Source organism: Pelobates fuscus, chromosome 3, assembly GCF_036172605.1.
Source record: "Pelobates fuscus isolate aPelFus1 chromosome 3, aPelFus1.pri, whole genome shotgun sequence".
In the NCBI taxonomy this organism is placed as follows: Eukaryota; Metazoa; Chordata; class Amphibia; order Anura; family Pelobatidae; genus Pelobates; species Pelobates fuscus.
Genome location: NC_086319.1, coordinates 196,668,261 through 196,681,700, shown reverse-complemented (window position 1 = coordinate 196,681,700; position 13,440 = coordinate 196,668,261). Strand labels below are relative to the sequence as shown.

The following is a 13,440-nucleotide window of genomic DNA, read 5'->3' as shown; positions in this document are numbered from 1 at the left end:
CAAGGGGTCTACCATCTATGGCCTCAACGGCCAAGGGTGTGGCCTTTTGGATCAAAGTCAAGGCTGCGGTTCTGGCAAAGGTCTCATCCATAAGGTTGTCAGCCGCACCTGAATCGATCAAGGCTTTAGTTGTTATGGTGGTTTTATTGACCAAAAGAGAGACCGTAATAAATGGTCTGGAGATGGACACATGAGGGGACAAAGTCATAACACCCGAGGCCGACCCCTCTCTAGGCCTTAGGTGCTGGAGTTTCCCTGTAATTTAGGGCATGTATTACAGTGGTGACCCCTCTTTCCACAATAGAGACATAACCCCTCCCTTTTACGATACGTTCTTTCAGCCTCAGTTAACCCCGTAGCACCCAATTGCATGGGTTCGGGGGATGGTTGCCTAGGAGCGGGTAACGCTAGTAATGCAGTACTGGGTAGAGCAGGTAACACCCGTGTATCCAGCCGTCTTTGACTACGTCTCTCTCTAATGCGGTTATCAATAAGGATTACATAGTCTATAATATCATCTAGAAGGACAGGCAGTTCCCTGGATGCTATTTCATCCAGTATGTAAGCGGCCAAACCCTCCTGAAAGGCTGTTACGAGGGCGTCGTTATTCCAAACCACTTCAGCTGCTAGAGTGCGGAATTCGATAGTATAATCCGCTACAGATCTGTTACCCTGTCGAACCCTAAGCAGAGCTTTGCCAGCAGAGGCAACCCTACCGGGTTGATCAAACGTGCGTTTGAATGCGGACAAAAAATCCGCAAAGGACATAGGAGACATATTTTCCCACATGGGGTTTGCCCATGCTAAAGCTCTCCCAGACAGGTGGTTTATCAAAAAGGCAATTTTGGATCTGTCGGTGGGATAGGAACGTGGATTCATCACCAGATGGATGTCAATTTGATTGAGGAAACCACGACACAATGCTGGGTCACCACTATAGCGCTGTGGCGGTGTCATATGGACTACATGGGCAGGAACGGGTACTGGAGTGGCAATGGGTTCGGACACAGCAGCAACCGCCTCCTGGACGGCAGGCTGCAGGTGTGCAGTACGAGCCAGTATGGTCTGCAAAGCTTGAGCAAACTGATCCATACGGTGGTCCAAGCCATCCATTCTAGCCTCCTGATTAACTAGGAGCTGTGGTATGTCAGCAGGTTCCATTATGGCCCTGTTGTAATGTCACGATCCCGGGGAACCCAACACGCTAACACACACACAGACACACACACAGAAAGTGTGCTGTACCGGTCCTTAGAGTGGCCGGGCTAAGCACACAAAGAATAGTCAGGAGACAAGCCGAGTAAGGGGAACCAGAAAACAGAATAACGAGAAACAAGCCGAGGTCAAAGGGTAGGAGAAAGTCACAAAGTCAGTATAACAAGCCAGAGGGTACGTAACCAGAAAGCACACGTTCACAATCGATACTATAAAGCAAAGACCACAACAGGGCACAGATAGACAGGAAAGGTAAGTATTTAAATCCTAGCCTGAATCCTGATTGGCTAACCACCAATCAGTATTAACAAACACACGTGGGGGATATCTATACCCCCCACTGTGTTTGTTGCACTGTAGCTTTAACGCCGGGTCACGTGAGTGACCCCGGCGCTTAGATAATAGTGCCGGCTCCCAGCGTGCAGCGTTAGACATGCTGCCGCTGGGAGGAGGAGAGGAGGACGCGAGCGGCGTGTCAGGAGGAGAGGACGCCGCTCGCTTAACGGTAAGGGGAGAGGGGACCGCGGGCGGCGACGGACCGAGGGTGAGTGCTGCGAGAGGATTGCAGCCTCCCCTCACCGCTGCCCGCGGAGCCCTGACATAGAGTGACAGGTACAGTTCTACCAAAGGGTGGGTGAGAGACACCAGTGAGAGAAGTGTGGTTAACAGACAAACAGGAAAGATATAGATGAAAATAGATAGGCGGAAATGTGGATAGAGAGACAAAGAATGGAACAGACATGTTGGGAGTCATGGAGTACAGGCAAATTCCATTAATATATTTAAACACACACAGAAGCTGACATTCCATGCATGTACCCACCTATTGTGCATTTACACACAAGCTGACACTACAAAAACACTGCCATTAGACACTATACTTGCATTAATACACATACACCAATGCTACACTCCTAAACAGCATTCCCCATGCATGACACCATACACAAGCCATACGTGCACACACACTTAAACAACATATACCTCCATGCTTTTGCACATAACTCCAATAAATTCAAATACTTGCAATGATACATAGTGACACTATCAGGGTTATTACAAAAGTGAGATTTGTCAGGAATTCATAGTAAAATGTAAAACAGTCAATGTTTCTGGAAGAATCCTGCTGGGAAGCATAGACTGTTTTACTGCTCCTCTCCTCAAACCCCCCCTCCCCCCCTTTCCCCACTACTTTCCTAATGGTCAGTTGTTACTTTATCTGTGAATGAAATCAACTCTTAGTGACTATCCCCTAACCATCAATATTATTTTTCCACCTCTTGATTGCACAGGAGATACAAGCCCACATGATCGGGTAGACATCCTGTCCCTCATTTGCCCCACTAAAAAAAAAAAAAATATATATTTTTCCATTCCATTACCCTTCTTTTCATATAGAAGGAACGGTACACCAAATCACCAACTGAACATACATGTTCGTCTTGTGCAAGTTGGTTACCCTAAGAATTTTAGCCTGATTGCAGTTCATCCAGAAACAAATCTCCAAGTCTAGTAGGCAGCATCCATTAGGTAGCAGAGTTCATAGTGCTAGCACAGGATAGCTTTGTTATGCTTTCCTTTGTAAACTAATGTGCAAAGGTTTTTTGTAAGATCATTGCAAAACAAATGTCTATCATGATGGTATTTAGCTGTTATGTACAGTACACAATGTAGTATTACAAAACAAACGCTTATTTGTAATGGCAAAAATAATTTTATTTATTTTGGCTTATGTATAAAAAAACATTAACAATGGTAAACATGTTTATGTACATTACAAAAATATAGGAATGATAACAGAAAGTATAATAAAATATATATTCTATACTATTTAATAGCTAATATCAATCATGGTTATATAAGGAATTGTGGATTCAGTGTCTTTGAGTCCACTCTTCTACATCCCGATTTAAAAAAATAAAATACCATGGAATGTAGAGCCTGGGCTTTTATTGGCAAGATTAGAGTTAGCCTCTTAAAATTGATTGGTGCCATATTCTTTTTTTCTAAATGCACAGTTGCAGTGCATGCATTGGCAGGATATCCAATGTCTGCAGTCTCTATGGAAATCAGAAAATATAGTTTTCCTTGTTCCCCATATTCAGCATGATCAGTGATTCTGAAAATCCTAAAAAGGAGGAGGTATGTGTATTATATTTGTGTCGATTTCAATATGGCCTCGATTTAATAATGTTGAATAAGCTTTCCAAATGATTTCGTATTATTTGGCTACACTTGTTGATGATTAACTATTATGAAAACTATTTAAAGTTTGTAATATCTAAAGATATTTAATATTTTTAGATACACTTTTAAAATAATTTTGTAAAATGTTAAATTATCATATATAAAATTTATATCCATATAAGATAAAATATCAAAATAGTAAAATATTTTTCAAAGTATTAAGTTTACCAAGAATATTAAATCATTTTAAAATTACCGGTATCCAAAATCATTAAATCAAGACCTATGTGTGGTGATCAAGCTAAACTGTGACTTGTATTTAGGTCATTATTACTATTAATATTAATTATTAGGTCATATTCTGATGTCATTATATCCATAATAAAACATCACAAGTTCCTTATATATGTTAACAGCCTCGACATTCATTCCCCAATCCAGTTTAAAAGGGAACATTATAAACATTGTACATATTGTTTTAAATAATATATTTTACATATAGATATATCTAATTTATATGCATGCACATCTTTTAAGATATATATATATATACATCCGTTGTGACCTGTCTTATTACATTTTTGTGAGATCAATGTGGACTTTTTTGTTTTTTTTTATACCGAGATCAGGAATAAATAAAAAAATAAAATAAAAAAGAATGACAGGATATGTGACTAAATGGTGGTCCAGTACTACTAATGCCCCAAACATGCCGTCCTAAATGGTATTTTTTTTTATACCTCTTGCTGTGGTTTATTAATTCCTTTTAGAAGTTGCCAAATATATTAGGACACACCTGAAATTCCAGTCCTGGGCATATGCATATCTGCTGGTTAATTAACAGGCATGATCTTTCATGCAAGGCAATTATATAAAATTGCCAAAAAAAAGATAAGCATTTTAACATAATTATTTAACATATATTATATATAAAACACAAGTAAAGTAATAAATCATTAGAACTCACCTCACTCACAACATTTATGAAAACTGTGATAATACCATTCATTGCACCACCTCCAATTCTCTTTTATTGCCTTGGGTTCTACCTTACAGTATTCAGTACATGGTGTCAGTTCCTTTGATTAAAATGTTAAAGCATGCGTTCACCTCCTATAATTACTGAGTGTTCTTCTCCTCCTTGACACGTTATATTTGAATAATATCATGAATGCATTTTTTTATTCTTTTGTTTTGCATACAATGTGTTTTAGAGTATAGTGTTCGTGTTGTTCAGACATTTTTAGGTGCAGTGCTCCTGAGTTCTCACAACATGACTAGGGAATTTGATGGTGCTGTTATATTGACCTAGGAAGTATAAATCTATGAGATAGGCTTTTCCTGGCTTAAGATCGGTAATGTGTTCTTCTGTCAGGGTCTCAGGGCCCCCCTGTCTACAGAACACTTTTTCAGCTCTAGACCGAGCACTGGTGCTAAGACAGCTATTTTGGTGTTTGTGAATAAGCTTCAGATCTAAATTCTGCTCTAGATGCCTGACAAAGATACAGACCTTGGTCCCTGACCCAGTCCCAGCCCATGTTACTGTGGCTGATGAGCAGGATCTGTTAGAGACAGAAAGGTTGATGTCAGGTGGCAAGTTTGGGAAAGGCAAGCGATTGGGTGTACTAGTTGTAAAAAGCTTTACCAAGCCTGGTCCACCTCTACTGGATTTTAAGGTGATGGTGTACTTGTTTGAATTGACACTGAGCTTGAAATTATGAGCCCCCTGGAGACTTTGGGATACCAAAGTATTTCTATTGGAAGTGATCTGCAGGTGGACCTTATGGAGACAAGAATGAACATAGAGCCATTTGTAGCCATGTGCTGGAGGGTCCAAATTCAATATCTTAACACCACGACTTTTGAGAAAAATGTTCATTATCTCATCACTAGGGACTTTTGGAATGTGTGATTTGTGTTTGGGTTTAGTCTCTGTAAAAGTTCCAGTATAAGCAACACTTGTACCATACTTTGGATTTACTGCAAACACATCCAAGTAGTAAAGAGTCCGTGGTTTCAATCCAGAAATGGTGGCATTTGTCCCGCTCCCAACGCACACTTTCTGTCCTCCCAATAAAACTTTGGAGGACCAAAGATCATTATTGACATTCCATTCAGATGAACCTTTCATATTCTTCTTGATTTTGTGGGAAGTATGAGCATGGTTTCTGGATGTTTTCTTGGCTATATTTACAAAATTACTTAGCTGGTCATCTTGTTCATTCCAGTCCAACTGTCTCTTCAAGTTAAATTCTGTGGCACACAGAGTTTTGAAGTTATAGTGCTTATTTACAAACACACAATATTCAAAGGTCCCAGTGTCAGAAGGTCCTAGACTAGGTTTCCAAGAAAGCTGAACCTTGTTGTCCTCCACAAAACCAATATCGACACGTGGATCTGATGGGAGCTGTGGCCATGGGTTAGCCTGGTTTCTATTATCCCAGACAAATACCTGGAAGTTTGTATCAGATTCTAGTGAAACAAAATCAATAAAGTAAAATCCCTCTACGGTCATGATTGTAGGAAAAGATTCCTCCCCATTTCCCTGAAAGGAAAACAATCTCCTAGGGCCAACATGTCGATGCTGTTGTTGTTCAGCATGATATCCTAAGGGAAACAGGAAAGTGTAAAACATTATCTCATTCCTTTCCAACATTACCACAATGTTATCTTATCTCATTAGAATTTCACAAGTGGGTGTTTTGCTTTCTTTATAAAAATCTGATCACTAACAGACTGCAAAAGATATTCTGACTGTTGACACATCAACTCTTATATACTACTTCTGTTTGAATCTATTTAATCTATTTAATTAATTTACAAATCCTCATTTCCTGGTTTTAAAGCAAGGAGTTTCATATGTTTATGGAGACCATTATTGTTACAATGATAATCATAGACACAACCTTCAGCAGCTATAAACCTTTATACTGCTTTATTGGAGAGATTGTACAGAATTAATAAAGCTGTAGCTTCTGTTAATTTACAGATTACATTTTATTCATGAATCCAACCACTCACGATTAGATATGCTCAGTGCATTCATAGGAAATAATAACTGGCTGTAAATTATTTTACTAGTCCCTACAAAAGCTACAGATTTTAAGCAAACAATGGAGATTTAGAAATATCAAATTAATATTACCTGGGACTCCTCATGGTCAGATGGGGCTAGAGTTAGTGTCCCCATGCTAAAAGATTAGCTGCATGCAGTGCTCCAATCGGCACATTAAATTGAGATTTAAATCCATCAATGCTGCAAAATTGGTGTGAGCAGGATTAAATCCCAGGAATACCTGGGGATCCACTCTGTAAACTGGGGCTATTTTTAGTGGCTGACAGATGAGCTACATGACATTCTCAAAGTGAGATTCTTTTCTTAAATTTCCATTGACAGCAATGTGGTGTGAGCAAGGTTAAATCATTTCTTCCACCAGGGAGACCCATGTATCAGTCTGGCCCCAGAATGACAGATTATCTCAATACAGCTCTCAAAGTTAAATTAATTGAAATCACTGTGGATGAGCGATCGATGATGAGTTGCATTAAGAACAAAACAGCTTTCCATGAGTGGTTAACTGGCTTTGCATTTCTTTGCATCGAGTTGTGTTTCAAAGCTGTTGTATACAGCACATATAACCTTAAGGAATCCATGTTTAAAATGGAATAATGAGGCAAAAAGTAGTTTTATTGATAAACTAATTTGCATATACCCACCCAGAGTCCCTTACAGTAGTAACATCAATGCAAATTCAAACTTTCTGAGGGAAAAGCAAGTCTTATGGCTTGACAATGTATTGTTTATAGATATATATATATATATATATATATATATATATATATATATATCACCGTATATTTTATTTTGTCACATTAACATGACATTTCACATACCATATCGCCCTCACATTGCAGCCATGTTGCCACTTTGGACGACACACACACTGATGCATGCACACATATATACACTCTCATACATGCGTAGATATACACACTTGACATGACAGATGTTATGGACTATGTCTCCTATAATGCTCTTACAGCCATAATGCTGGCAAAGCCTCAGGGGAGATGTAGTCTACAACATCTGGAGTGCTGAAGGTTGCCTGCCCCTAGGGTAGCCTTTATGCGGCTGGTCTATTAGTGTATATCTTTGTGAACATGTATTTGTGACTGTGCCTGTAATGCATATGTGTGTCTGTGTGTGTTTTTTTTATCTCTGTGTCTGGGAGTACATGCTTTTGAGAGAGCTGCTTGCATTGTTTTGTGTGAATGGTAGGGCTTCCTGTGGTCTTTATGTGTTTGTTGTTTTTACGGCAAGACTGGGCTGTTTGTGTGTGAGGGGTGACTGTGTGTTGATTGAGTGAGGCGTGTCTGTGAGAGATTGACTACATGTGATGGGTGAGAAGGTTGAGGTGACTCTGGCATTGTGACTGTGAAAGGGTGACTGTGTTTGATGGTTGAGTGCAGTGGTGTATCCTGGTTTTGTGCTGCCCTAGGCAGGACAAAACTCAGGCGCCCCCCTCCCGCCGGCGCCACCCCCATCCAACCCTTCCCCCCGGCCGCACCACCCCCACCCTTCCCCCGCCCCGCCTTCTAAATACACACACACATATTCACTTAAAGATACGCATACACTAGCTAACAGAAACACACACTCGCTAACAAACACCCACACTTACAGACACACTCACACTCACTAACAGACACACACTCACTAACAGACACACACACACTCACACTAGCAGATACACACACACACACTCACACTAACAGACACACACACACACTAACAGACACACACTAACAGACATACACACACACACTAACACTAACAGACATACACACACACACACTAACAGACATACACACACACACTAACAGACATACACACACACACACACTAACAGACATACACATACACACACACACACTAACAGACATACACACACACACACACACTAACAGACATACACAGACACACTAACAGACATACACAGACACACTGACATTCACACACACACACACACTAACATACATACATACATACACACACACACTAACAGACACACACTAACAGACATACACACACACTAACATACATACATACATACACACACACACTAACAGACACACACTAACAGACATACACACACACTAACATACACACACAGACACACTAACAGACATACACACATACTCACTCACTCACATATTTAACACATTTATTTTATTTATTTTTTAATTTACCCCCCCCCCCCAGCCTCCTTACCTTTGGGAATGCTGTGGGGGGGGGGTTCCCTCTCTCCCTGGTGGTCCAGTGGCTGCTGGGCAGTGCTGGCGGGCGGGCGAGGGAGCACTTCCTCTGAGCTGTCTGCTCAGCTCCCTCGCGCGCCGCACAGTGAGGCTGGGAGGCGGAGCCGGAATATGACATCATATTCCGGCTCCCAGCCTCACTGTGTGGCGCGCGAGGGAGCTGAGCAGACAGCTCAGAGGAAGTGCTCCCTCGCCGGCCGCCCAGCAGACCGCCCGCCCGCACAGCATGTCAGTTAGCCGCAAGGCTAACAAGGCATTTGCCCTGGGCGTTTGGGGGCGGCTTTTTTTGCCGCCCCCTGGAAAATGCCGCCCAAGGCAAATGCCTTGTTTGCCTCGCGGCTAATACGCCCCTGGTTGAGTGTGATATGGTGACTGTGTGTCATTATGCAATGTATGATCATATACTGTAACCAACCACTATTATTTTTTGCCTAGGTGAGGTGTTTTTAAATAAAACTATTACATTATGTGAGACTTGAAATTGCAGTTTAGTGAATAAGTGAATGCGCTGGATGTTGTATGAATTGGCCCCAGCAGCACCCTATAATGTATGCATATTCCGGTTGAGGTCAGCCTCTTGGTTATATTATATATATTAGTCTGGACAGTCATTGCAAAAAAAATTTGCTTGTGATAAATGGATGTCATTTGCAATGGTTAAAAGTGTGTATACACAATTGCAGGGTATGGCTGCATAACCTGGCAGTCGTGTGTACATGAATGGTAGCATGAAGGGGTTATGCTGCTATAAATACAGTTTAGAACTTGTTCTACTGTATTTAGTAAAATCCAGTTAAAGGAACACTCCACTGACAAATACAAAAAACAAACACTGTTAAGTAGATATACTCCCATTACAAACACATAAACATTTCATTACGCATTTCATCATTGATAGTATATCTAAATACAGCTTACAAAAACTGCAGATCACTTGTTTGAAGCTTTTGCAAGACCTCCCCATCTTCACAAGCTCAGACTTTCTGTGGCTATTTAATCACAATGCAGCTTACTGAGATATATTTACAAAGCAGGTGCTGTGGGCAATGTAGCTCCAGTGAGCTAAACTACCAGGAAGTAAAACGCCATGTTGTCTGATTGACAGCTGGGGTGTGCAACAAGGTTAGTTTCTAAAAGTTCCAGTTGCTATTAAAATCTGCACTTTTTGTAAAATGAAAAAAAGAGGATATACATAAAGCAAGCATGTCAAATTTAATGGCTAACACTGGCCAAATAAACAAGGTTTAACCCCTTAAGGACACATGACATGTGTGACATGTCATGATTCCCTTTTATTCCAGACGTTCTTTAAGGGGTTAAGTTTATATGGGCCTCAAAAAAACAAAAACTTCAGTTTCCATAGAAACGTAGGTTTATTTTAAAAAAAAGTACAATATAACAAAAGCTGCCTAACTGTCACTGGACGTCCTCACGCTCGTAGGGCTTCAAAGTAAACAAAAGAGCAAATTTATTTTAAGGAGAGGTGCATTTCCATATAACCAACGTTTCAGTCCAACTACCTTGACATATTAAGAAAAGTTTGGTAATGGGACTGAAATGGTAATTTATGCTGTTGCACAGCTGTAAAAAAACAAATAATATTATCTTGTTGATTTTGAACTCCTATTATTGTGTTCTTCACTTTTACTGAGATCATCAAACTTGATGATTTCAGCCAGTCCAATGCATTCCCGTAGGAAAGCATTGGGAGGCTATTGTGCATGTGTGGCAAAAAGCCGCTCCATGGGGAGCGATCCATGCAGACCCAATACACTGCCTCCTGCCCCCATTTTAATACACTGCCCCCAAATCCAATACACTGCCCTACCTCCCTTCACTCTTATACACTTCCCCCATTCACCCAATCTAATACACTGCCCCTTCTTTCTCCACTCTAATTGGATACACTGCCCTCCTTCCCCCCAATCTAACACAGTGCCCCCCTCCCACCACTAATACACTGCCCCACTTCTTCCCCCAATTTAATACACTGCCTTCCCCCCAATTTAACACACTGCCCCCCCCACCACTCTAATACCTCCCCCAATTTAATACACTGCCCCCTCAATCCCCCGAATGAAGATACTACACCTTCCCTCCTTCAAATTAATACATTGTGCCCCCACCCCACTTTCATACACTGGCCCCCTCCCCCAAATTAATACAGTGCCCCCTCGCTCCCCCAATGTATTACATAGCCTCCTCCCACCACTCTAATACACTGCCCCACTTCTTCCCCCAATTTAATACACTGCCTTCCCCCCAATTTAACACACTGCCCCCCCCACCACTCTAATACCTCCCCCAATTTAATACACTGCCCCCTCAATCCCCCGAATGAAGATACTACACCTTCCCTCCTTCAAATTAATACATTGTGCCCCCTCCCCACTTTCATACACTGGCCCCCTCCCCCAAATTAATACAGTGCCCCCTCGCTCCCCCAATGTAATACATAGCCTCCTCCCACCACTCTAATACACTGCCCCACTTCTTCCCCCAATTTAATATACTAGCCCCCTCCCCCAAATTAATACAGTGCCCCCTCCCTCAAATTAATACACAGCCCCCCTCCCCAATTTAACACACTACACAGGAAGGTCCCTCAAGCCCTTCTTCTCCTTCCTTAAGATGAGCCGCCTGTCCTCCAGTTCCAGCTCTATTCTGCAAGCAGGCCAGACGCTCCTCTGGCCATGCGAGCAGGAGGGAAGGGGGAGTGGCTGGCCTGCTCTGCAGACAGACAGACACTCTGCCCTCTTGCGGCCATGAGAGAGAAGGCAGGATCAGAGAGGAAAGCTCTTTCCTGTCTTGCGGCTGGTTGCAGCCACAGCACAAAGCGGCCCCAGGGTATGAGGGCCACAAACATATTCATTGCGGGCCGCAAGTTTGCCATGCTTGACATAAAGCATTTTAGCAAGCATGTTAGGTGAAAAAAAAAAAAAGAGGATACATATAAGGCATTTCAGCAAGTGTGTTAGGTGTTTGCAATGTTGCCTAAAAGGGATAGTCTAAGCACCATAACTACTGCAGAACTCTCTCAGACAATGAATAATGTCCAAAGTTTGTATGTGTTGGTAGGCCAATATAAATTTAAACTTCAGCATCAGCATTGCTGTAAAGATTGGACAGAACAGAGTAGAATAGAGCCAGGCATGGTGTACATAGAGTGTCCCTCTAAACTTCGCTAACACCAATAATACTGACATTTTCTCAAATATATAATTCAAAACAAACTTAATCTCTAAACTGCATGATGGTTGTGAGAGTCAGCATAAATAATAGCGATATATTTACCACCAAGATCTTTAAAACCATCTTCTAATGGAGATAAGTCGTCATTTTTGTCTAGAACGTACAAAGCCCAATATAATGGTGACTCACAGGGGATCACTTTAATGGTCACAGCACTACGACTTTCATTCAAAGCAATGTAATACCTGCAGAAATGGGACAGAGGTGCAAACACAAATAGAAGGAAATTAAATATATTTGCAGGAAGATTACTTTGATTATGTGTATATAACAATTTGTAGAAAAATATCTGACATAATAATATATTTGACCAGGATATGTATAGAATTGTCAGTACACAGAACAAACAAAATACAAAGTCAATTAATATGGATTTAAATTTAAAAGCAATGACTGTCGCATTCTGTGGAAATACCAGTTTTATTGCAGTTCTAATGCCCATGCTGCCTAGGAATTCTCAAAGATGATTTATGCATTTGCAGAAAAAAAAAAAAAAATTCATAGGCTTGCCATGCCTTTTAAGCAATAAAACAAACATAATAGCATTGCTCCAAAAATTGAAAATGAACAAAGAGGGACACTTTAAAATTAAAGGGACACTATAGTCACCAGAACAACTACAGCTACGCTCTGCATGGATGCTGAAGTTTCAATGCATCTCTAAATGGAGGTTCTGATTGGCTAAGATGGCATTTGGCCCCACCCCCATCCTGCATACTTGCCAATTTCAGCCAATCCAATGCTTTCCCTATTGGAATGCATTGGATTGTTAAAAAAAATCGGCAATTTTGATGATGTCACAAAGAAGGCAGATCGGGGGCAGGGCCAGCCTCGGCAGACCCTTGCAGTGCTGGAAATAAGGTGAGTTTTTACCTTTTATAAGAGGTCTAAGATGGGGCAAGCTACCTAAATGGTGGGTTACACACTATACAGTCAGGATTATATGTTTGTGTTCCTGACCCTAGAGTGTTCCTTTAAAGATGTTACAGTGGATATGGCCAGGTGGCATGGCTGTTTTGAGGAATTTAGGTGAATGACTAATAATATCTCCAGCTAAAAGGTAATTTTGCATGAGAACAATGTATCCTATTGAAACATACTGATTTCTAAACACGTTTTTTGCATTTTAAAAATACATATTACTGTGAATATTATTGTTGAATATTATTTTATTCAACTACTGTTATACACTCAGACACACCAGCAGCTCCTAGAAAAGAGGGTTTTGGACCCAAAACAGGGACTGTCTCTAAATAGGGATCCTTGGAAGGTATGCTATAGCATTAGGAATACAAACTCTAAAGCTAGAGTTTAATTCTACTTATGTAGGTCCTCCCCCCATGCCTATGAGGGTTTAAAAGGGTTGACATATACTTACCTTTCATCATTCACAACACCAGTCTCCATCATGCTGCTGTACCTTCTTGGCTGAGATTATCAAGAATAATGAACTCAGCCAATCCATTGTTT

The 13,440-nt window shown here is 41.0% G+C and overlaps 1 protein-coding gene across 4 annotated transcripts in view; it reads right to left on the bottom strand.

Moving 5' to 3' along the window:
* Positions 1-4,162: 4,162 nt before the first annotated feature.
* LOC134600992 (protein NDNF-like) overlaps positions 4,163-13,440 on the bottom strand; it is a 35,844-nt gene continuing 26,566 nt past the window's right edge. For 3 of the 4 annotated variants that reach the window (XM_063445400.1, XM_063445398.1, XM_063445399.1), the window contains 2 exons: positions 12,013-12,155; positions 4,163-6,009 (listed from right to left, as the gene is read on the bottom strand). In XM_063445400.1, coding sequence (XP_063301470.1) covers positions 4,646-6,009; positions 12,013-12,155 — 1,507 coding nt within the window. In that variant the 3' untranslated portion in view covers positions 4,163-4,645. The remainder of the gene's footprint in view (positions 6,010-12,012; positions 12,156-13,440) is intronic. The other variant, XM_063445401.1, reaches the window with a different exon arrangement.